Raw genomic sequence first — 23,199 nt, forward strand, 5'->3', positions numbered from 1 at the left:
GTGCGGATCAACGAAGCAAACTTGGGAAAGTACATGTGTGTGTACTATAATAAGAGCACGTAATCCCGATGTACAGAAGGTAAAGTTCCATGTGTATTGAGCATAGGGTTCATATCTGGCTTGTTTGTACGTCCGTCTTTTTTTTGTTGTTTCTTTTACAGTTGCACACATTTGCCAAATAAAGTGTGGATATCTTTTTCAATATATCTGTGCAGTTATTCTTTGAGTGATCACAAATATCAAAGCTACAAGGATCGTCTGATCCGGTGTCCGTTAGTGTTTGTTTTAATTCACCGAAAGAAGCCGATAAACTTTTTTGGGCATAAATATACACCGAAAAAAACCGAAAATTGAATTTTAAAATAAACACCGAAAAAAGTACGCCGAATTTTGAAATAATAAAAACCGAAAACGCGGAACCCTAGTTATAACGAAATAGGGGCTATAGCAAAGTGATCACAATTTGTCATTCCAGTTTGCACTTTTTCAATATGTTTGTGTCTGTCTTTAGCAAAGGAAATTCAGCAGCTTCCATAAACAAACCGAAAAAAAATTTCCGATAATTTATGAAAAATAATTAAATTCCGAAAGTTTCTCGGGTCGCAGACTGCCGCATTTCGCTGCTGCGGTCGAGCAGCCACCCAGAGCGAGCCGCAGACGTGCTGCAAAGGCCGACGGTGGCAGCCTCCGCATCATCGTCTGCTCCCTGCTCCTTATTTAGGAAGCGGCTTTTCCGCATCGCATGTCGAGAAGCCGCCGCAGCATGCCAACGAGGCGTTCGGAGCGTCGGCGACAACATACTTACGACATACTGACGGAGACAACGGAAAGAACCTAGATTTGAGAAAGGAGCAACTCCATTTTCATGGCGGACGCCTCTCGGGCAGACGAGCTCAAGTGCACCTGCATTTAGTCGTCTCGTGGCCAGCATGGCAAGAAAACCAGGCGAAGATGCAGACACGTTGGCAGACGGTGAACGCTTTTGACTCCTTGCAGGCTGCAGCTCATTTTGCAAACGCGGCCCACAAACCAAGTGACCCCGACTAAGCAGTTGCTCCCTTTCTTAAATCTAGGCTCTCTATAGCAACGAAACACGAACTTGAGTGCGAACTCGGTACCGTGCGCGCTTTGTTTGCTTCATCTTCCGTGTCCCAGTCGTGGATGTCGTGGGGGATCTGGACGCGGTCCGTACGTAGCTCGCGAGGTTTTCTTTTGATCGGAGCTTCTCGGCAGTTAGAGAGAAGCGACTTCGACCTAGCAGAGGAAGCATGCAGTGAAGCCTTGATCACTTTCTGCAGGCACAATAAGCATGCGCCCGTAATGGCCCAGTTTTTTCTTCTTTTTTTTCTTCTGCGCATTATTTTTATGGAGTTTAGATATAACAAAGAAGCGAATTAGTGAAGTGATTTCAGATTCCCGTCGACTTCGTTATAACTGGTCTCGACGGTATAACCGCGCGATTGTCTACACGCTTCTCCATTCTTTTACGGCTCTTTCGAATCGTTTCCGTGACATCAGGTAATGTGATATGGTCGCCAGAAAATCATGCCAACGTGAGCGACTTAGGAGTAGAAAAGCCTCGATGCAAGGCGGCATCGACGTGACAATCGCACGACGTGATGCTTTTAGAATGCGACAGCTGCGCTGCTTATTCGACGATATGACGATGACGATCGATTGACATTGCACCGATTGTGCGTCATATGGTAATCTGATATTGAAATGGCGCGTTGATTTAGCGTCAATACATTGTTGATGAATAAATTCTTTTCGCGTCATGATGTGTTTTCCCGCCAAATTCAGCATGGCAAACTGAATTGGCGCATAGGTCACGTGACGCCAATTTTTCCACTAAATTTAGCGGGGAACCTGAATTTGTCTGTAAGTCCTGTGACGTCAGGTCATGTAACATCAATTTTCCCACCAAACCTAGAGGGGAAACTGAATTGGTCCACAGGTCACGGGACATCTATTTTTCCACTAAATTTAGCGGGGAAACTGACAGCGTTTACGCTCACGCCGTCAAAAAACCAGGGAGCGGGCCACTAACAGCTGTTACTGTAATAATACTCTGCCATGCAGGTTTGTCTCGCATGTGGTCCGTGCAAAGAATTGAGGGACCACCTCCCAAGACGCGGTAAACGCACCAGTTGAAGATGCCGCGTTCTAAGCGCCGTAGCGTAGCGGGTCCCTTTCCGCCCGAACAGCGAAGGCCACCGTCGAGACGCACGTCGAGCTCTCACCTTCTCGAAAGGGCGGTTCTGGTTGAGCCTCAGCCGGCGTGCCTTGCTCAGGGCAGCTTCCAAGGTCTGCTCCAGCTCGTCTTCTTCCACCGCCACGCCGGCCAGGTCTTCGTCCGGACCCACCACCTCTGACAACAGACAAACCCCGAGACGTCAAGTTCCTCGCGGGACTGTCTTTGAAATATGAAAGCTTAGCGAGATATCTTTTTTTGTAACCACGAACACCTCTTGTTAGTTTTGGTGCCGAAATATATACGATGCAAGGGGTTTCGGGTGGCCAATCCATGTCTCCTGAGCAGACGAGCCTCGAATTACCGCCAAAGTTAGGACGCGCCCAGGTCGGGGCCCGCTAGCTGAAATCGCCGGTGAGACATGGTTGTATAAAAACAACATTAATTGTGCCGCAAAAGATTGTAAACTAAATTTTTATGAAAACATCACGCTCCTGTCATTTTGTACTAATCTCCAATAAACGTTGTGGTGGTCAGTTCGAAAGAAGGACTCGGGAGTTTGGAACGGCGGTTATGAGTGAAACAAAAATCATATTTATAGAACTGGGTAATTAATTTGTGTTAAAAAGATTGCACATTGTATACATTCAGTAGTCAAGTTCGGTCGTAAAGATCCCGCTCACGAGTTCTCGCACTACCGGCGACCACAGTGAAGAAAAATAATTGAGCTGCCGTCTTGGCACCTCGAGACTGGGAGTACTGGGCACTCTGGGAACATGCAGTGACTCTAAGTAACACCATTTCTGCCAAGGCCCTGCAATTACTAGAAATAAAACATCTTTTAATGTTAAAAAAAAAAAAAAAAAAAAAAAAAAAAAAAAAAAAAAAAAGCAAATTGTACCAGAAATAGGGAGCGGGTTATCTTTAGGGGGTTGGGCACCTCTCAGGATATCATCGTATGAACAAATTGAACATAAATAAAGTTTTTTTTTTTTTTTTTTAACATCAGGAGGCACTATCTACAGATTATCACAATCAAAAACCTTTTCTTAAATCAGTTGTCATTTCCTTTTCAGCCGAATTTCGGGCGCTGTCACTCTTAATAGTCTGTTTCTGTCTCCCACCTTTTCGAGGCCTGAGTGCCTTTTACCCTGCTCACAAACGAGATATTTTTTTGCCGATTTTCAGCAAAGAGCTTCCGAAGGTCCGACTTACCGTCGTCATCGGCGTTGCCGGAAGCCTTGTTGGCATCCACAAAGAACTGCTGGCTCTGCGGGTTGACGTAGACAGGCTCTGCAAACTTCTCCGCTCGACGCCTGCGCGAGACACGTTCGCAACCCTATAGGCTCCGCGCCATCGCCGCACGCCCGCCGAGAAAGCGGTTTCGGTCTCGTTCTGCTCGCAACAGCAAAAGAAACACTTGCCGAAATCTCTGCCAAGAAACTCTGCCGAAATCTTGGAAGTCCTTGATTTACCTCAGAATGGATTAAATGCCTTAACAGGCACATCTAGTAACCCAAATTGTGAGTCGCATTGATTTCTTTTCGCAAAGTTATTGAAGTTTCGAGTTTGGTCCGAAAGGCTCCAGTGGCAAAACTGAAGACGTGACGTCAGATGCGTAATACAGGGCGATATTGGGGCGGTACAGCTTGTTCCCGACAAGTCATGAGAAGTTTGATGGTGTGAAATGAATGCCGGTTAAAGCTCACACTAGCAAAATGAGAAAGAAGCGCGTGAAATGTCACATTTTTTAGACTGCCTGCTCGACTCGCAAGCCATACAACGCACCGGAGAGTGATTGAGAATTAGAACATTGGTATCGGCGTCGCCCTCATTCGCTGTTTTCTCAACGGCTACTATTATGAATTTAGAGATGATGAACACCGTGCCGGGAAGAGAAAGGTCTAGGTATTCCGAAAATGTGTTTCATCCGGGTGCCTCGTAAAACCGCCGGAACTCACTTTTAAAATCATTGTTGCCAGTTATCTGGAAGTGCAGGAAATGCTTTTCCACCCACCAGAAATGTCAAAAGAGTGTGACGAAGAAAAGACCACGTCGTCCATGCTTCATGACACCGTGTCTAAAGCTCGAGAAGTTGCACTTTCAAATCGTAACCGTCGCCAACTGCATCCGCTCGGCATCGAGAACTAAGATGACAGCACTCGCAAGACGATCGGGGGATGGAGTGTCGAGAGTGCCACTCATTTTGTGGACCTAATGTAATAATCTAGAGAGAAAGGTTCCCTGCATTAGCGTGCATTTTGGCCGTTTCGGAACGGCACAGCTTAGACGTGGACACGAGAGCTCCTGGCAAAGAGTCCCGACAAACCCGTATCGCTGGCAATGCCTTCCTGTGCGCAAAAAGGCAGCGAAACATCCGATTGTAAGCTATGTACCTGGCCCTTTTCGAGCTTTCTTCGCGAGGAAACGCTGCCGTAACACACTCTACAAAAATAAATAAGGTTGACTGGCACTCCGAACGACTTCAACTCTTCAAGGCGAAACGAGCACGCCTAACCTTTCGTCCACTTTCGTCTTCCGCTCTTCCGTCGCCAAGAGAAAGAACGAGAAAGAGTGAAACATTCCCAAAAGCCATACATTGCCGCATTCTACTACCATTTTTAACCCCCCCCCCCCCCCCTCCTCTTCATTCGGTCGCTTTAGTCCCACCTGGAGCCGTGGTCCTTGGCCGAGGAGGCGTCGTCCTTCCCAGGAAGCGGCTCGAGGTCGTCTGGCTTTAGGTGCTCCCGCTTACGTGTCTTGCGCACCTTCTTCTTTGTCTTGCGGAACGTCGACTGGGGCACGAGAAGAACACGAGTTAACGTACCGCGCAAAGGAAGCTCTCGGGGGGGCTCGCGGAGGAGGGCTCACCATTTCGTCGGGAGTGTAGTACTCGGTGGCAATCTGGGGCGCTGGCATCACCAGGGAATCCTGCAACGAGACGCACCAAGCTTCGTAGGAAAAACCTTTCCTTAAATACGGGGCTCGGAGTGAGGCCTCGGCAAGGAACTTCACCGCTCGCCCGAAGGGTTGCCGGACACACCTGCTGTTTTTGCCGGAGCTTCATGCGGACAATCTCCAGCTCGCGCTCCCTGTCTGCCTCGGTGTTTCCGGTACCTGCGACGGTGAGTGCGCCCGCATCCAATTGTGAAGAGAAAATGGCGTCCTCGGCAGAGCACGTTCGCAACGTGCATTAGGCCGCCGCGTGCCTTTGCCGACTGAACGCAGGTCGACTCGACTTGGGTACTCACCGATCTTGAACTTGTCCTGCTTGATGCCTTCGATCTCCTCATCGTATTTGTACAGTAGGCTCCTCTTTTTCACCTGTGCAGAAAAGAGATGTATCTTAATCCTAATCCAGGTACGGAATATGTGCTTGGAGCTCTTCGGAGCTTTTCTGAGCTTGGGAGCAGAAGTCGACGTGTCAAGTTTCCCGTCAAGCAGGGCATAGGTCAGATAAATACTAAACACTGTAACCGACTTTATTGTTGCGGGATCAATATTTCCCAAATTTGGCAAAGTGGAGCCTTTGGGAATGTTTCACAAACATGAAATTTGACAAATTAGGGTGATATGCCATGTATTTGCAAACCGTAGGAAAACATATTCGCGAGAAGTATTTTCTGCAACGTCATTTGAATCGCAAAAATCGCGAGCGTTGGATCTTTGTGAAAATTAAGTCATTTACACTATAGTGTGTTGCACTTCTGCACACAAAATTGTTGCATTGCACCTCCTCTGACATTTTCTTATGAAACCCCGGCCCTATAAACCTTTGGTGCAAAAACACTACTGATGAGATTAGAGATGAAGACGGCCTCTTCCGTAGCAAGCGCACTGCACTCTTCTGTCCCAGACAAACCGGAACAGACTATATAGCTTGTACCTGCCAAAAACAAGCCACACATGCACAGTTCTGCGTCAAGCCCATATTTACAGTTTTTCGCACAAAAAACTTTAACGAACATGGGTGAGCCAGTATTGCTTGAGCGTGATGATGTAGATTATCTGTGAAAGAGGAGAAGCTCGGCGAAAGGAACATCTCAACACTTGTGGTACCGGCAGCCGAGTAGTAGTGCCCTGAACAGATGTCTGAAAGAATGTGGCAGCTTCGACCAAGCTTGCCACGGACACTCCACCTACACTATGCCCTTTCTTCAAGGACCACGTGCCCGTCATACAGAAGATTTCGGATACATCACTGGTAGTGCGAGAACTCGTGAGCAAGATCTTTACGACCGAACTTGACTACTGAATGTATATAATGTGCGATCTTTTTCTATAAAGTTCTATAAATATGATTTTTGTTTCATTCATAACCACCGTTCCAAACTCCCGAGTCCTTCTTTCGAACTGACCACCACACTGAGTCGAGACTTTGAATTGAAAGCTAGTATTTGCTCAGAAAACAGTGAGGACACTGCTGGCATCTGCACAAAATTTTCACCTTTCCCGCACTGTCATGGCAAAGGCAGTGGCGACGCAGAATGTGTTTAAAGGGGAACTAGACCAGTTTCTGCGATAGTCTATTTATGGTCATAACTCAATGTATGGGCTCTAAGCATCATAAAAAAAAACTTTCAGCCTTTCCACTCTGGTGAAGAAGGAAGACCAGTGAAGCTGTACTATCGTCGACGACCTCAAGACTGACTTCTTGGACTACCTCAAGGACGACGTCTTTTATGACCTCAGGGATGACGCTTAGAGGACGACGTCTAGGATGACTTCAAGGACGACTTTTAGGTCGACCTCAGGGAGGACGTTTAAGACGACCTCAAGGACAATGTCTAGAACGACCTCAGGGACGACGTCTAGAACAACCTCAAGGACGACTTCTAGGATGACCTCGAGTACAACGTCAAGGACGACCTCAAGGACGACTTCTAGGACGACTTCTCAGACAACATCAAGGACGGCCTCAAGGACGACTTCTAGGATGACATCTAGGACGACGCCTAGAGAAATTTAGCCTTTCCACTCTGGTGAAAACCAGAGTGGAAAGGCTGGAAAGATTGCCGCCATATATGTGCGAGGCCAGTAAACCGGTTGTCTGGTTGCCACCGTCGCTCATAGATGGCGGTAGCTGTCCAGAGTTTTGTGTCGACAGTACTTTGCGGGGCACACAATCCTGGGGAAACTAGCCCTTAACAGCTCCGCTGTAAAAAAACAATCAGTACATTCACGCCCCGCCAATTTCTCGACTGAAGTCGGTGTCAAAGATTGATTACCTCGGAACTGTCGCAGACGCTGGAGAACGTTGTTGGACGAGGAGAAGAGCTTCTCCTCATCCAACGACGCCCTCCAGCGTCTGCCTCCTCTTTCACAGATAATCCACGCCTCATCCAATGCATTTCCTTATACTGGCCAGTTTTCGTGCGACACCTCCGCATTATGAACATGTACACCGCAGGAATCTGCACAACATAAATGCTCCTTAAAGAAAATCAGTGTTACAGAAACATGTGCTACAGAAATGTGTGTTGCTTGAATATGTCGCAACAATGTACCCACAGGAACACGCATTACAGGAATGTGCACTGCAGAAATCTGCACAAAAGTAATGTGCACTGCTGAAATCTCCACAACACGAAAGTGCTTAACAGAAATGTTTGTTATAGAAATCTGCGCTCCTGTGTTACCTGAGTATGTGTTACAGGAACGTGCATATGGGAATTTGCAGTGTTGGGTAAAGTATGCATAAAAAGTACTTAAGTAAAGTACAAAGTAAATGAGAGGTTATGTACTTCAAGTAAAGTAGTGAGTACACCAAGCACCACATACCTGAAGTAAAGTACTATAAATACAATGTACTTTCAAAGTAAAGCACAAGTACAAGTACTTTTTAACACAATCTTTTATGATGCCATTTCATTCCCTTATACAGCGTTTCTGTTTTTTTTTTTTTGTTGTTTTTTTTTCAAACTGATGCACTCTTAGGGGTGTTGGGGGTGTATCAGTTATTTTCGGTAATCATGGCAAATGCTGGATAAAGTCAAGTTGTGTGGTTGTTTTACTCCTGCTGTCAAACTATTTAACACAATCAACTCATAAGGCACTTACTTGTAGCAGTCTTTACTTCATTCAGAGAAATGATGAGATGACGTCTCGAAAGACGACAGCGCATTTTCGCATAAACATTTGCCATCTTTATGTTTTTATATTTCGGTAATGCACTTTAAAGTCAGGAATTGTAGTTTCTTCGGAACGTACCAGAAAATATACTTTAAGTGAAGTACAAGTACATACTCAGAAAATCTACTTCAAGTACAGCAGAAGTTTTCTATACCCACTTGAAGTAGATAGTACTTCCCAAGACTGGTTGCATTGCAGAAATCTGCACAACAGAAATACGCATGAGAGGGAATGTGTGCTACAGCAATGTGCACTGCAGGAAGGCAGATTAGAGGAAGTTGCATTACAGGTTGCGATACCTTAGGAATCTGCACTACAGCACACTGTCAAAATCTAGACCTATACCACCATACGTGCCAAAAAGGAGGCAAAGAACCCCCGTTCCCCATCCACAGTCACGGAGTACAAATGGCTTGGAGAAACCGGCTTTCTACGAAGACGCACGACGGCCGAACACGACGCGGGCACGAGCGGGAACCGGCCCGACGGTACTCACGATGCCGAACTCGTCCACCTCGGTGTCGTCATAGGGCTGGTACCCCGGCTTGCCCTTCTTGTTCTCCCGGTTGCGCTCCGCTCGCTCCTCGTCCACCAGGTTCACGTTCTCCAACACGTCGTCGCCCTCGTCCAGCACCCCTGGGCACGCAGAGGTGGCCACAACGTCACTACCCTAAAATCCCGTAAGGGCGCCGTCTCCCGGGAGATCTCCCAGCCCGTTGGCTAAATATATATAAGATAAAAAATTTCAAAACACTGCGCAAGCGGTGTTGGATGCCGCTTTGCGCAACATCTGTAAGAAATTGCATTGACCGAACAGTCTGCGGTACTGGTGCCTGCGACAGGGAAGTTTGTGGCGGGTTCACATGTTTTTGTCCGCCATCTGGGCACGCAACATCGGTTCCCGTGATACGAGTTGTCCCTGCATGTTTATTGCGCCGTAAAACGCAAATTTGCTGTGTCCACGATTTCCGGTGTCGGTCCCCTTGACATGCGAGTTCGTGGCAGGTTCCCGCATGTTCTTCCCACCGTGTAAAGCGAATCTGCTGCGTCCGCAATATCTTTTACCGAGACACGAAAGTTAGTAGCGAATTCCTGCGCATTTATTGCATCGTCAAACACAACTTTGCCATGTCCGAGATCGGTGGTGTCACTTCCCGTTTCACCAAAGTTTGTATTGGATGGCAGGCACGTAGCCAGGATTTTTTTTCGGGGGGGAGGGGGGTCCGCCCATGACAAAATGCTGTATGAGGGTGAGGGGGGAGAGGAGGTCCCAGCAAAATGAAAGATTTCGGGGAGGCCCGCGCCCCATGGGCCCCCCCCCCTGGCTATGTGCCTAGCGGACGGCCAGGTGTTTTATCGCTTTTCTTTTGTGAATTTTTGATGTTGCAAGCTCAAGGATAGCCCACACCATGTTTTTCATCATTTATCTCTTCATTTTGGGTGGGCGTCTTTATGCGACTTTACGGCAGATTGATCAATCAATCGATCGACCCATTCTATTTCGCTACGAGGGGGCTGCAAAATATTGCCTGGCTTAGACATTCCATCCAATAGAATGGAGCTGCGACGAAAGCAGTTGATGGGATTTTTAAATCACACAACCTTCCATCAGAATTGAGCAGATGTGCTTTCCCACTAAATTTAGCGGGGAAACTGATGTAATGCGTCGTCGCACGACACAACGATGTCACGTGACACTTCCCTTCTCGTGGCTACGACATCAAACCAACAACTTCGCTCTGTTCCTGGCTTCTTTCCCATGGCCTTGTATACGGCGCTACCAACATGAGCAAGCAAGGTCCGTGCGGGGCTCCCGCATAAAGCTTTGGCTTTAAAAAAGCTGCATGTTGCAGCTCGACACATTTCAAAGCCCCTTCGACACGGTCACGGTTGCACATCAACAACAAAAGTATTACGGGTCATTTTCATTGATATTCCGTGCTCTCTAAAATAAAGTGGTTGAAATATGCAGATAAATGAAAATAAAGATTAGGAAGAAAAAAAAAAGAATTGGTGAAGCTGGGAATTCCAACTCTAGGCCTCCTCATTACTGGCAAGCTGTGCTGACCATCGCACCGCCTTGCTTCGTCCGTCGGCGTTTTCTATTCATTTTACGAATGCACCAAAATGGCGGTGTATCCGACCGGAAATACAGAACCCGACCAACGGTCCCTCCGTTTCTGTCCGACAACGCGATAAAAGTGTCGCGTCGTTGTCTGCGGCGATCCCAGCAATGGCGTGGCGGCAAACACAACAAATGCCCGTCCTGCCGTAGGTCCCTCTCCACCTCGACGGTTCGAGGAGCCACGGGCAGCTGGAAGCCGGGACGCTGTGACAACGACGACGCTCCCGGTCGCTTACGCTTTTTGCCAGAGCCCCTACAACCGACCGCAGAAATTTTGACGTCTGACGACCCAATTTGTTGCCATTCGAGACCGCTTTCGACGCACAGGAGGTGCGGGGCACCGGGCGGTGCAGGGCACCAGATGCGCCGGTCGAAGACGCCTTCCGGGCACCATACCATACTTGTTTTTGAACACTCACCCTGATCCTTGAGGGTGAGGACGACCGTCTGTCCTTCCTTGATTCTGTCCGTGCTGTGCAACACCTCCAGCCCCTTGAGGTGCTTGGCGCTGTAGTGCTGCAAGCGGGACGCACTCAGAACACAGCCTCCCGTCTTGGCAGCGCAAAAGCCACGCTTTTGCCGCTTGGGGTAGCGACCCAGAGGGTCGTTCAGAGTGCTATTCAACACCCACAGCGGGGTTGTACGGTCAACAACATTCGGAATATTATTCAGGATGCACATAGGAACTCTTTATTCTATATTTCTACCTTCTATCCATAGTTCTATATTTCCGCCTTCCATAACACATTGGTGCCTCGTGAGCTTCGAGCACCGACCACAGGGTCTCTTATGATCCGTATCTCCTGGGCTATAATCCGACCTGCTGCATAGCCTCTGGAGCAAATTTTGACTCAAAAGGGGACGCTGTTCCCGAAAGACCCTGCACATTGACACCTTTGAACAAGATGGCCGAAGGTTCCTCACTCTAAAGTATAGCTTGTTTAGCGACCCCAGCTGCACCCAGACGAAATGCATTGCCACAGGGTAAGCCAGAGTGAAAGATGATCACTCCCTTCTCTGAGCTGCCTCACTAACCTACTGCTGCATTCCATCTCCCATCCTCAATTTTTTTGCCGCACGAGACAACCCTCGGAGAGAGCCTCTTTAGGGAACCGTCTGCCATTTCGAGCCACCTAGTGGAGAGTCACTCGATAGCACGAGAGGCACGATGATGGCATGACGGACTCGTCGCGCCATCTACCAAGCACGAAAATTCTCAAGGCTTTTATGGGTCCGCAAAAGCTTTCCTCAATTCCCGGATGTTCCCAAATTTGAAACTGCGAAAATTACCCAACTCATAAAGGGCTCCCGAGACTCGCCAATATTTTGCCGACTTACTGCACGTCTCCAAAACTCGTCGCCGACTTTAGTCTTTCGAGGCTCTGCAAATAGCCCCGCAAAATTCCCGACGTTTTGGGGCAAATTGGAAATGCGTCGAAATCCTCCTGACCCTTCGTGGGTTGCTCGAGCTTCCCGGAGGTCCCTCCTCCTTCTGTGGATCCCCAAAACTCCGCGCCATTCGAGAACCCCACAACGTCCCCACAGGGTCTTCCCCGTAAGTAGATGCCCACAGGGCCAGGCTGGCCCTTCTCACCTTTGTAGTCCTGAGCTCTTCTTCCACCAACTTGCCCACTCCAAATGCCTCGTCCATTTCTTCTAGTAGCTTGGCCTGCAGACAAACAATGAGAGACTGAGGTGCAAGCGGAAGCAATTGAGAACGACAAGTGACATCGTGGCGACTAAGGCCATCTGGCAAACGCCGCAGATTCTCAAAGCTGTGGCGTAGCTCTGACGTGACACGCCCACTTCGTACGCGGCGGACCCGGGATCGAATCCCAACGACACTGTGACAGTAGGCGGTAATTTTCGAGCACCCAGCAACGTCGACAACGGACGTCCCGCTACGACGACGGACGTCATTTCTGGCGACGGGAAGAGCCCACAACACCTATCGCCGTAAAAAAAGGTTGGAATGGACCGCCGCAATTTCTACCGTCGCACTGCGGCAGTCGGTTTCATAGCTAAGCATGCCAGAGTCACCCCATGTGGCATTTTATCCCTTACAGTTGGCACTAAACTGGTTCAGCTCGTATTGCCGCTGACCGTACGTTGCGATACTAATTAGCGTGAACGAGCGATTAACTTTTTTTCATGTTTTCTCACGGAGTATGTCTGGCAATATTCTTTCGAAGTAAAATGCAAAAAAGGGGCAATGTTGCATTCACGTTAACAGTGGCATACAGTGCACGCGCTGTGTCACAGTTGGCCCAAATGAGGGGTTGAAGCCCATTCAGTACTGCATTATCCGCTTCATATGAATCTGAAGATAAAAATTACAAGCAATACCAACGTTGGGTTATGCACGCCGCATTTTTTTACTTATGAGCTTGGAAAAAACAAAATATCATGTGACTAATTAATTACAAAAGGTCCGCAAAATCCAAGAATGGCAATTTCACATTCTCGAAAAAGGGGAAAAAAAAAAAGCTGATTCTTGTATAGTTGAATCTTAGCCACCAAAACCGACTTCCAAGCCTCTTTCTTTAGAAATAATCCACAGCATGGCTGCTTCTTCCCTTCAACAATCAAACAGTTTACCTAGACACAGTGTTTTTGTTGATACTTCTCTTTATGCCCCTGTACCTGTTTCGATTTTACTACTACTTCTACTACTATACTACTACTAATAATAAAAAGCTTTATTTTTGGATACCCAAAACCAACCATTTTTTTGTTTGGCGCATTAATATAAGAAAACAATAAGAAACACAAAACACACACATACTGTAAACAACTTAATATTACCAAAAACCCCATAATTCTAAGTTACACATCAAAATATTTTTTTAAAGAATTAATCACGCAATTCTATAACCTTCTAGCGCCAATTACTATAAGTGACTTAATTTTCACGAAGACACAATTTTCGAGAGTTTTGCGACTCGAGAACATACTGCCAAAAATTGCCCACATTAATATATCACACCAGAGTTACGAATACATAACGTACTGCTTCTAATTGCGAAATTTCGTGTGCGCGAAATATTCCCAAAACCCCCACTTTGCAAAAGTTACAAAATATTGAGCAAGCGAAAATAAAGTTGTTTACAGGAAGCACCATATCCCTCCAAATAGCGAAATTTTGTGTCCGCAAAATAATCTCGAAACCTGAACTTCACAAGATACTATTGAGCAGACAAAAATAAAGTTAGTTACAGTATTGGTTTGTTTCTGAATTTTGTTTGTCACCTGATGTTTCCTTATATTTGTGCACGGAACAGAAGACTCTTGTGGCAGTTAAGGGGCACCCACAAAAAAAGATTATTTTTACTATCATTATAACATTAAAAATACTTCTTCGCATCTACTTTACGTCAAACTGCACAGATGGCACCACCACCTACACATGTGGCTGCGGCGCTAAGACCTGGCTGCAAAATCGGAAATAAACGCCGTTTCTAATTCGGGCATGGTGGCGCCACCTACTATGCCACGTGACATAAAGCGGACGCGTTCCATCTGATTCTTTCATTTCATTTATTTCACCTCAATGCATCCCATGAGATCTTTGAGGATCTCGTGCAATGCGTCTACAAGGAGGCACCGCTCTCAAAGAGATTGGCGCCTTCTCGCAGAGAAATTTCATTTTTTTCTTTTGAGCTTCCCTCTTAGCTTCAAGTAGTGTCTTGTCCTCAACTTTTGCATCCTAACGCCACCACCAGCCTCATGGTCGGGCAGACCCTCAGCTCTCTGTGATGCACAGTCTATCCACATGGGTTGGAAATAACTGGGCTTTGTTTTGTCTGCCGCACCCCGCGCGTCCGGGCGAGAGTGCTGCCAACGACGTCCTCACCCTCTTCTCGGCCTTCTGCCTCTCCTCCTGCAGCTTGCGGCTCTTGCGGACCCAAAGCAGGGCGTCGTCGTCGTCCCCATCCCCCAGGCTCTTGACGTCCCTGCATTCAAACGTGGCATTAATTTGTAGTTAATTCATTAAGATAATTATATCCCTGCATGAAACAGGACCACAAAGATTACAGTATTTTCCAATCTATAAGTTGCATTTTTTTTCTAAACTTTTTGTTGGTTTATTATTCAAGTGCAACTCATATGCATTTCTTTTTCAGTAAGTATGGATGTTAACTGTGGAAATTTTTCACGGGGGTTATATTCTGCCATTGCCAACCGTCAGGGTCACGGCTAACAACAGCGTGAAACTTCTACAACCTCACCGGGTGGAAACCGAGGGGTTAGTTTTGGGGATGTGGTCAGCACAATGGACGGAGGCTGGTTCCAGGCACCGTGCCTCCGTGAGCATGTCCTCACCTGTATTTGTCCTGGACCCTCCGCTTGTCACGGTTGGCGGCGATTTTCTCCCGGAGCTTCTGCACCTCCAGCTTGTCGTGGATGTTCTCCGTCTTGACAAAGACCTCCTGACGCTTTTCCGTCTGGTCCTCGTCCACGTCTCCGGGTGGCGCATCCCCGAGACCTGGCAATGAGAAGTCAAACAGTTTACCCGCGACTCTTCTTCGGCGAAACCTGGTGCTTGCGACTTGCCGTGAAGTTCCAAAAGAATGCCCCCCCCCCCCCCCCCCCCCTCCCCCCCCGAGAGATCGCCCACCCCATTTTTCTGGCTAAATATCCGTAACATAACATTTATGAAACATTGCCAACCCCCCGACTCCCGTCGAACGTCTGGCGATGTCCGACAGCTATTGCATCAACTGCGCAATTTGCTGCACCGGCATGTCCGACAAGCGAGATCATAGCAGGTTCCTATGTTTTTGTCCGCGATCTGCGTGTGCGATGTCGGCTCCCTTAACACGGGAGTTGTTCCCGTGTGTATGTTGCACTGTGAAATGCAAATCTGTTGCATCCGCAATCTGCGGTATCCGCTCCTGTGACATTAAGGTTTGTAGCGGGTTCGAGCATTTTTGTATGCGATCTGCGCGCGTTGTCTCTATTTCACGCGAGCTGGTCCCGAGTATGTATTGCATCATGAAATACGATTCTGCTGTGTTCGCGATCTGCGGCACTTGTTCCCATAACACACAAGTTTGTAGCAGATTCCCGCGTTTTTGTGTGCGATCTGCATGCGTGATATCGGTTCCTGTGACAGGCAAGTTTGTAGCGGGTTACCGCGTGTTTATTGCACCATGAAACTTGAATCTGCTGCGTATGCGATTTGCAGCACTCATTCACGTGAGATGGATGTTCTCGGCGGGTTTCCGCAGGTCCTTAGCACCGTGAAAGAAGAATCTGCTGCGTCCGCAACCTGCAGTATCCTTTCCCTTGACACGAGTTTGTAGCAATTTCCTGCTATTTATCGCATCATGAAACGCGAATCTGCAGTGTCCACGGTCTGCAGTACCAGTTTCCACATCACGTGGTTTGTAGCCGGTGCCAGGGAGTTCATCATTAATTCTTGATAAAGTTTTGCTGTGGCAACCCCAAAGAGAGCCCACCCTACGTTTTTCACCATTTATCTCTTCATTTTGAGTGGGCATCCTTTCGGAACTTTACAATATTCGACAGATGTTTAGAAACGAGGGGCTTTCGCTTGCACTCCCACTGTCCCAGAAACCTTACTAATATCTTTCGTGATGACAAATAATGGGAGATGGTCATATGATTGAGTCGTGCGGTTACCCACGTGCCCCCACACCTTGCTGTATAACTAGAAATCAAGATTTTTTTTTTTTTTTTTGTCCTTATATGTTTTTGGAGCATGAGTAGATTATAATTTTTTTTATTGTAAGTGCAAGCAAAGCAGAGGTTACATAAACTATAAGAGCGCTACACATCGATTGCGCACACTGCGTCGCAGATGCACTCGTGCAGTGAAGGCGTCATTCGTACAAACATGCTTATGCATAGAGTTTCAACTCTGCTTGCTCTTACAATTAAATGCAGCATAGACTTCACATTTTTACTCTTGACGGCAGCCATTTTTTTTGTGCCTGCCATATAAAATTTTGCTCGTGGTCCCCCAAAGAACCCCCTCTTTAGTTTGAGTGAATTACCTAAAAAAAATTTGAGGGCACATGCTCGCTATTTTACGGCACTGGATGTCTCCAAGCGCAGTCAAGGTTACTGTCCGTCTTGAATGCTGTCCACACAGGACAAGATTTGTGCCGTGCACATAAAAAATTGTGCACGATTTTCAAAGATTGTATTTCGTTCGTATATGTGTACGATTTCAGCGAGGACATGAACCACGCTGGCGGGCCCGATTCAGCGTTTTCCTCCTCGCTTTTCCCACTGTCTCCTCCCTTTTCTTGTTTTTAGGAGTTTCAGGACTGACAACAGCAGGAGAGGCCTTGACTGACAGAGGCTGCATCCTAGGACCTACGTCATGAGCTCCTTCCAATCCGGAAATCAGTTCAAAGCAGACCATAGGCAAAGGAGAGCCCACCCATACAGCAAAGGCTGTGCACGACACAATCATATCTTCTGTGGTCAGCCCTTGACAGACACTGCCCTCCCATAACCATCTCCCCGCAAAACACACTTTACCTGGGATACCACCGCCATCGACGTTCAGTGGTTTGAGCCCAAGCTTGGCCCGGAGCTTGCTGAAAAAAAGCAGGTGAAGAAATATCAGTTTCTCCTAAGCAATGACTAAAACTCAACAAAGGTCTGTGAAAGCAGGTGATACTTACTTGGTTTCCTCGATGCTCAGGGAAGACTTGTCCCGAAAGCTCGACGACTCGCCTGCAAAAAATGACATATGTTGATTACATCCGCAGTGTCCCAAATGTTGAACTCTATAGAGATGACCTTGGCCTAGTTCACTGTTGCTTGTGCCATTGCTCATGCTATTGCTTCAGACTATTTGATGTTGCTCATGTTATTGCTTCCGTCTTGTCTTGGCCTAGTTTGTCATTGCCATTTATACTACTTCTGTCTAGTTCTTAGTCTAGTTCGATGTAGCTTATATGGTTGCTTACGTCACTGTTCATGTTACTGCTTTGGTCTAGTTCTTGGTCTAGTTTGTCGTTGCTCATGCTAGTGCTTCAGTCTAGTTCTTGCTTGTTTGAGGGTATCAAACTCATTCGAGTGTTGGGGTCAGATAGCCCACCGCCGAAAGGTAGAGGGCCAACATGGGGGGGAGGGGAGAGAGGAGCTATGTTTTGGAATATTTTAGGAAAAAAGTACAAGAATGGTGTTTCACACTGAAACAGCTGACTCTCCCAGTGGCACCTCGGAGGATTTCTAGACATGGGACCTCCTGCTCTCTGCTTTCTGTAAACTCGCTGTCTTGCCAGCGACATCTTTAGCTTTGATTTTCTTATACGATTACTTTGGGCCCATACCTGATGTGATGACAAGACTTAAAATGCCAATGTGCTGGCATTTTTCCATAGAACGAGAGCAAGCACACCGTTGTTGCCCTGCCGTACAATTCACAAGGTTCAACAGGAACGGGGAAAAAAAAAATCTCTTTATACAACAGTTTTTGCATCCCTGCCAATTTTTATAGGAGCATTATAAGAAAATACTTCAATATTAATGGTGTTTTTTGATGGCTAGGGTTTATAGAATCAAGCTGCGTCCCAGAGTAAAGACCTCCCGCTTGTAGCCTTGTTCCCGTTCTTGCCGTTCTGGCTGATTTGTGTTAAAGGGCTGATTGAGAAGCAAATATTTACGGAAAGCAATACTCAGTCCAGAAATAACAAAAAAAGTGTGAAATATGTGAACACACTGTATGAGCAGAGCGTCTTTCCGAGCGGAAAGAAATCAACGATATGAAACTATTATCTACGGCAAATGCAGCACGTGAGGCATGGGAACGGGGCTCGCAGCCGCGGGGTGCTTGCGTTCTCGCGTCCCAAAGAGTTGCGGGTTGCGAGTTTAGTAAAGACATAGGCATCCAGCTTTACGTATACCCACCAATCATTCCAATCAGAGTTTGGCATTCTGGTGTCCTTGCGCACTCTCGTCTCCTCCTCTCCCTCAGCTTCTCGGCGCATTGCTTCACTCTAGCTCTTGGTCTAGTTTGTCACTGTGCATGCGAATGCTTCAGTTTAGTTCTCAATCTAGCTTTAGAGTGCTCACATGCCAGTGTTCATGCAACTGCTTCACTCTAGTTCTTGGTCTAGTTTGCACTGCTCATGTTAATACTTCAGTTTAATTCTTGGTCTGGTTTGTCATTGCTATGGCTTCTGTCTAGTTTAACAGTGCTCATGTTATTACTCATGATATTGCTTCAGTCTAGTTTGTCACATTGATCATACTAGTGCTCCAGACTAGTTCTTGGCCTGGTTTGTCATTGCTACTGCTTCAGTATAATATGACATTGCTTATTACTTTATTGCTTTTGTTCATGTTATTGCTGTTCTTAATCTAGTTTGTCATTGCTTATACTAATGCTTCAGTGTAGTTCTTCATCTAGTTTGTCGCTGCTCATGCTAGTGCTGCAATCGAAATCTTGAGCTAGTTTGCCATCGCTATTGCCTCAGTTTAGTTCTTAGTCCAGTTTGCTATTGCTATGCTTCTGTCTAGTTACCAGTCTAGTTTGATGCTGCTCATCTGATAGCTTTAGACTAGTTCTTGGTCTTGCTTGTTATTGCTCACCCTAATGCTTGAGTCTAGTTCTTGGTTTAGTTTGTTATTGTTTATGCTATTGCCACCTGAACAAAAAGTAATGTGAGGTAAGGGCCAGAAAATGCATTTACAGATATAAATAGAACAGCCTCATACTACTGGTAAAGTTATATTTAATATTTGAATGGCATGAAGCAAGTGTTGAATACCTCCCTGAAGTGCTGCCACTTTCCACCAGAGCAGTGGAAAAAGACTGGTATCGCATCCATGGTCTTTGTGAATCGTCCACGACACAAGCTAGTGCCGGGAAGCATATGGTTGAGCTGTCAGCTTACAAGCAATGCGGTGAAGTCTGCAGCCACAATTTGTAAAAGAGATGTCATCAGTGTCGCGATTGTCTTAGTTGCAATGGGAAGATGAGTTTCTAAGACATTCTATGCGTTCTATGCAAGAACTCATTCTCATCACAATCCTTTCAGAGACCAATAAACTGAGCAAAAGACACGGCAGAGAAGAGCAGATGTGTCGTCGTCTGCTCTTTTCACAGATACATTTTCTGGTATTTGATGGATGACATTTGGAGTTTGGCATGCCACATATAACTGCAGTTTTCAACCCTAGTGGCCTCAGGGGCCGATTTAGAGGGGGGGTCTGGATGTTCTGACCCCCCTCTTGATTTTTGCTTGTGTAAATTTTAGGGGGTAAAACGAAGGAGAGGGGGAGGGGGTTCCTAAACATATGGCACACTGACCAACACCTGACCCCCCCCCCCCCCCCCCCCTCAGGAAATTCCTGCATCCGCTCCGAATGGCTTACATAGTGTTCGCATATACCTCGGTGTGAAAAAAATCCTGCAGATATACGAGAGTGGCAACATGAAGTCGTGGGTGTTGGCGTGAAACATGCCAGAACAACACTCTCTTTACAAACAACTCTGTTTGGCCACAGCAGGTGTAGGCACTCTGCATGCATAAAAACGAGATTGGCGTGAACTGAAGCGCCTGCTCACGCGCCATGCTGAATAAGGATGTCAGAGCCACCCTTATTTCATAAAGGGACGCTGAACCAAAATTTGGAGTTCACAAAACAAGGCTGGAGCGATAAGCAGGAAGGTGCAAAACACTAAAACATAACTCATACAGCAATATCTCTAACGGACGGCCATATTTTTTAAAGTGAAGTGCGCGATTGAACACGGCCAACAAGGCCAATGAGACATACAATGTCACGATTCTCATTCCCTCTCCTCTTCACTTCGTCCCCTCGAGCAGGTGAACCAAAGCGAGGAGGAGAGAAGCGAGGCCGCTTCCCTTCATTCTCAACTGTTAAAGAGAATTGTGACATGACATTCCTCGCTTGATCGCGCCCTTTTTTTCCAGAAATACGGCCATCCGCTTGAGATATCGATGTATGAGTGATGTTTCGGAGTTCGTAGCATCCCCTTCAACGCTTCTGGGCCTTATTTTGTGAAATCCAAATTTCGGTTCAGCACCCTTTAAATGTTGTACTATCGTGCCTGGAACGCGTGCCCGGCTGGTGCCTTTCACATATTCTTAAAAGTGGTGCCTTGCCACGCGGCAACGCAGCACACGTACACTTTCGACCAATCTGCACGAAAGGCGTCCGTCATTTCACTGAAAACGCCCCCCATGGTTCGAGATGTACCCTCTCTTCAATCTAGGCTTTCTATACATGACCTGCATTGATGTCGCCATTGCTCCGTATCATGCTCCTGTGCCCATACCTTCTGCAGCTTACATTCCGCACCATTGAATTTGTCCTTCTCAACAAGGCTTGTCGAGCATAACAAACTCGATCGTGCGAAATGTATGCTGCAGAAGGTACAGGCACAAGTGCATGATACGAAGCAATGGGGGCTGGTACGATGCCATATGACGTCACGTGCAAGGCATATACTGGAACGCTGCGACGACAGCGACACTCCCGTTCGATCACACTTTTTGCAAGGACTTCTGACACCAACCGCCAGGATCGCGCCATCCGACATGACAGGCCGGCTTCTGTAAAGTCATTTGTTGCCACTTTGTTACCATTTTCGATGCATGGGTGGGATAGGACGCCAAACAGATCAGTCGAAAACTTGTTCCAGCCACCATAGTTGTACTGCCTGCGACGGCGTGCACTGCTTCTGAAGGCACATGCTCAGGTTGCGCATCCTGTTTTAAGACGTTCAAGAGCTTAATGATCAAGTCTGGCACTGAACAGCACACAGCCGTCGAGCAAGAGTGAAATCACACGATTTCATCGAACCGCATGTGCTGTCACGCAGCCGGCTTAACGCAACGCAGACGCATCGGAGAAAAGCGAAGCTCGGCTCGGCTCACCTTCCGACTCCGCGTGTTCCTGCTTGACCCTCGAGGGCGAGACGTGGTCCTCTTTGAGTCGGACTTTTTCCGCAGGCTGAGTTTCTTCGTCGGCAGTGCGAGTCCGCTTACGATGTCGGTGCTTGTCCTTGTCTTTGCCGTCCCGGTCCCGGGACCTCGAACGAGAGGACCGCCTAGACTTTTTCTTCTCCTTGCTTTTGTCCTTATCACGGTCTCGCTCCTTGTGCTTCTTTGACGAGCCCATTGTGAAGTTCGAGAATGAACAACGTCCACACAACGATCGGCGCAAGAACTGCTTCAAAACAAGGCGGCCATGTTGTTTCTGCTAGAGCGGCGCTTGTGACGCCACTAGTGTCACAGATTGTTACCCGTGGTTACAAATTACGTTGGTTATAACTTATAAACAATTTTAAAACATTTAAAATATATTGCGCGACAAAAAATATGCACAAAAATATATTTATGTTATCGAATGTCTCATTTTACTTTTTGATGCAAAAAAAAGGAAACCGAAACCGAAAGTGAACCACCGCTGCCGCATCGTCTGCTTGAGACTGGGCTATCGAATTCGTGCATTTCACACGAAACCCAAATAGTAACACATGTATGTACGTACACTCTTTATCAGCACCAGGCACTTCGTTCTTTTTTTATTCAAATAAAGCCGTGAGAGATATTTTTATGCGCTTTTTTGATTAGGTATGCTGAATGGTGCTCCCATTACTTACTTCTCCTGTTTAACAAATCTTTTTTTTTTTTTTTTTCTAATTTTAGCTCAATTTTGACACGTGCTGTACCGGCAACCTACGTGGTACAAATATTAAAAAAACCTGTAAGTACAGCATTTTAAACTTCCTCCGGCAGGAGGTAATTCCAGTGGAGACCACGGAAGTAACTCACAATCGGCGCGTTCTATGAATTTGAACATGTTCAAGAAGCGCTACTTCCACACAAGCAACAGATCGAATAATAATTATCATGATTATGATCACTGGACCTAGACGTACCGTGCCAGATGTTGCTTTTGTCCGGGGTCGCAAAAAAAGAAGAAAAAAAAAAAAAAGAAAAAGAAAAGTGGGGCTTCGTTTTGTTAGCCCGTTCCACCGCTTGAGAGAAATTTAAATAAATCGCAAAATCAGTTTCGCAAACTGGAGCACTGTAACCGGTGAGAGCGCTTGATTTGTGGAAATATCGAGATGAAAAAAAAAATGAACTGGCCTTCATAATTCATAAATTACAAATAAAAATAATGTCTCTTCTATGAACCAACATAAATTGTCAGGCATTTTTCGTGTCGGAGATGGAAACTGAAAAAAAAAATAAAAAAAAAAATAAACACGCTATTTAGGTTATTGGTACATTTAATAACAAAAATAGGAAAGGGAAGGAAATCCTCACATTTCTCTCGTTCTCTGCGTTATCTAAAACTTTTTGTTTTCACTTTGTAGTCGGTCAGCCATTCGTATAAAAATATTTTTATTCTTATCTTAAACAACCTAGCTGAGACTAGGTGGAGAATACGAATTCTATCTACACCAGCACACCTGCGCCATCCCTGTTTCATCGAGAAATATTTGTTCTTATTTTGAACTTTCTTACTGAAGTAAGCTTTTTTTTTTCTTCCGTTGGCTTGTTCCCAAATGAAAGGTTGCAGATTAGTGTCATAGCACGTGAAGCCACATTTCTCGACTTATTTAGGTGTGTTCGATCCATTTGACTCGGCCGGTAGCTTTGATGGGGCGAACGCTATCGACTGCCCTAGCCCGCTCGTTGCCACTAAAAGTCGCCTTCGTCGTCTGCTACAGCCGGTTCTATACAGTCAGTTCGCAGCATTACTTTCGGTATCGCAGAGGGCGCTA

The 23,199-nt window shown here is 46.6% G+C and overlaps 1 protein-coding gene across 1 annotated transcript in view; it reads right to left on the reverse strand.

Moving 5' to 3' along the window:
* The window catches only part of LOC8030623 (U4/U6.U5 tri-snRNP-associated protein 1), a 39,099-nt gene extending 17,157 nt beyond the window's left edge, over positions 1 to 21,942 (reverse strand). Inside the window, exons 1-14 of the mRNA XM_029971562.3 lie at positions 21,341 to 21,942; positions 17,111 to 17,162; positions 16,965 to 17,023; positions 14,775 to 14,937; positions 14,305 to 14,404; positions 12,046 to 12,120; positions 10,871 to 10,967; positions 8,823 to 8,962; positions 5,446 to 5,518; positions 5,238 to 5,311; positions 5,066 to 5,125; positions 4,865 to 4,989; positions 3,410 to 3,510; positions 2,244 to 2,371 (exon numbers count right to left, since the gene is read on the reverse strand). Coding sequence (XP_029827422.2) covers positions 2,244 to 2,371; positions 3,410 to 3,510; positions 4,865 to 4,989; positions 5,066 to 5,125; positions 5,238 to 5,311; positions 5,446 to 5,518; positions 8,823 to 8,962; positions 10,871 to 10,967; positions 12,046 to 12,120; positions 14,305 to 14,404; positions 14,775 to 14,937; positions 16,965 to 17,023; positions 17,111 to 17,162; positions 21,341 to 21,584 — 1,491 coding nt within the window. The 5' untranslated portion in view covers positions 21,585 to 21,942. The remainder of the gene's footprint in view (positions 1 to 2,243; positions 2,372 to 3,409; positions 3,511 to 4,864; positions 4,990 to 5,065; positions 5,126 to 5,237; positions 5,312 to 5,445; positions 5,519 to 8,822; positions 8,963 to 10,870; positions 10,968 to 12,045; positions 12,121 to 14,304; positions 14,405 to 14,774; positions 14,938 to 16,964; positions 17,024 to 17,110; positions 17,163 to 21,340) is intronic.
* Positions 21,943 to 23,199: the final 1,257 nt, after the last annotated feature.

Source organism: Ixodes scapularis, unplaced genomic scaffold (genome assembly GCF_016920785.2).
Source record: "Ixodes scapularis isolate PalLabHiFi unplaced genomic scaffold, ASM1692078v2 PGA_scaffold10__122_contigs__length_95168666, whole genome shotgun sequence".
Classification (NCBI taxonomy): Eukaryota; Metazoa; Arthropoda; class Arachnida; order Ixodida; family Ixodidae; genus Ixodes; species Ixodes scapularis.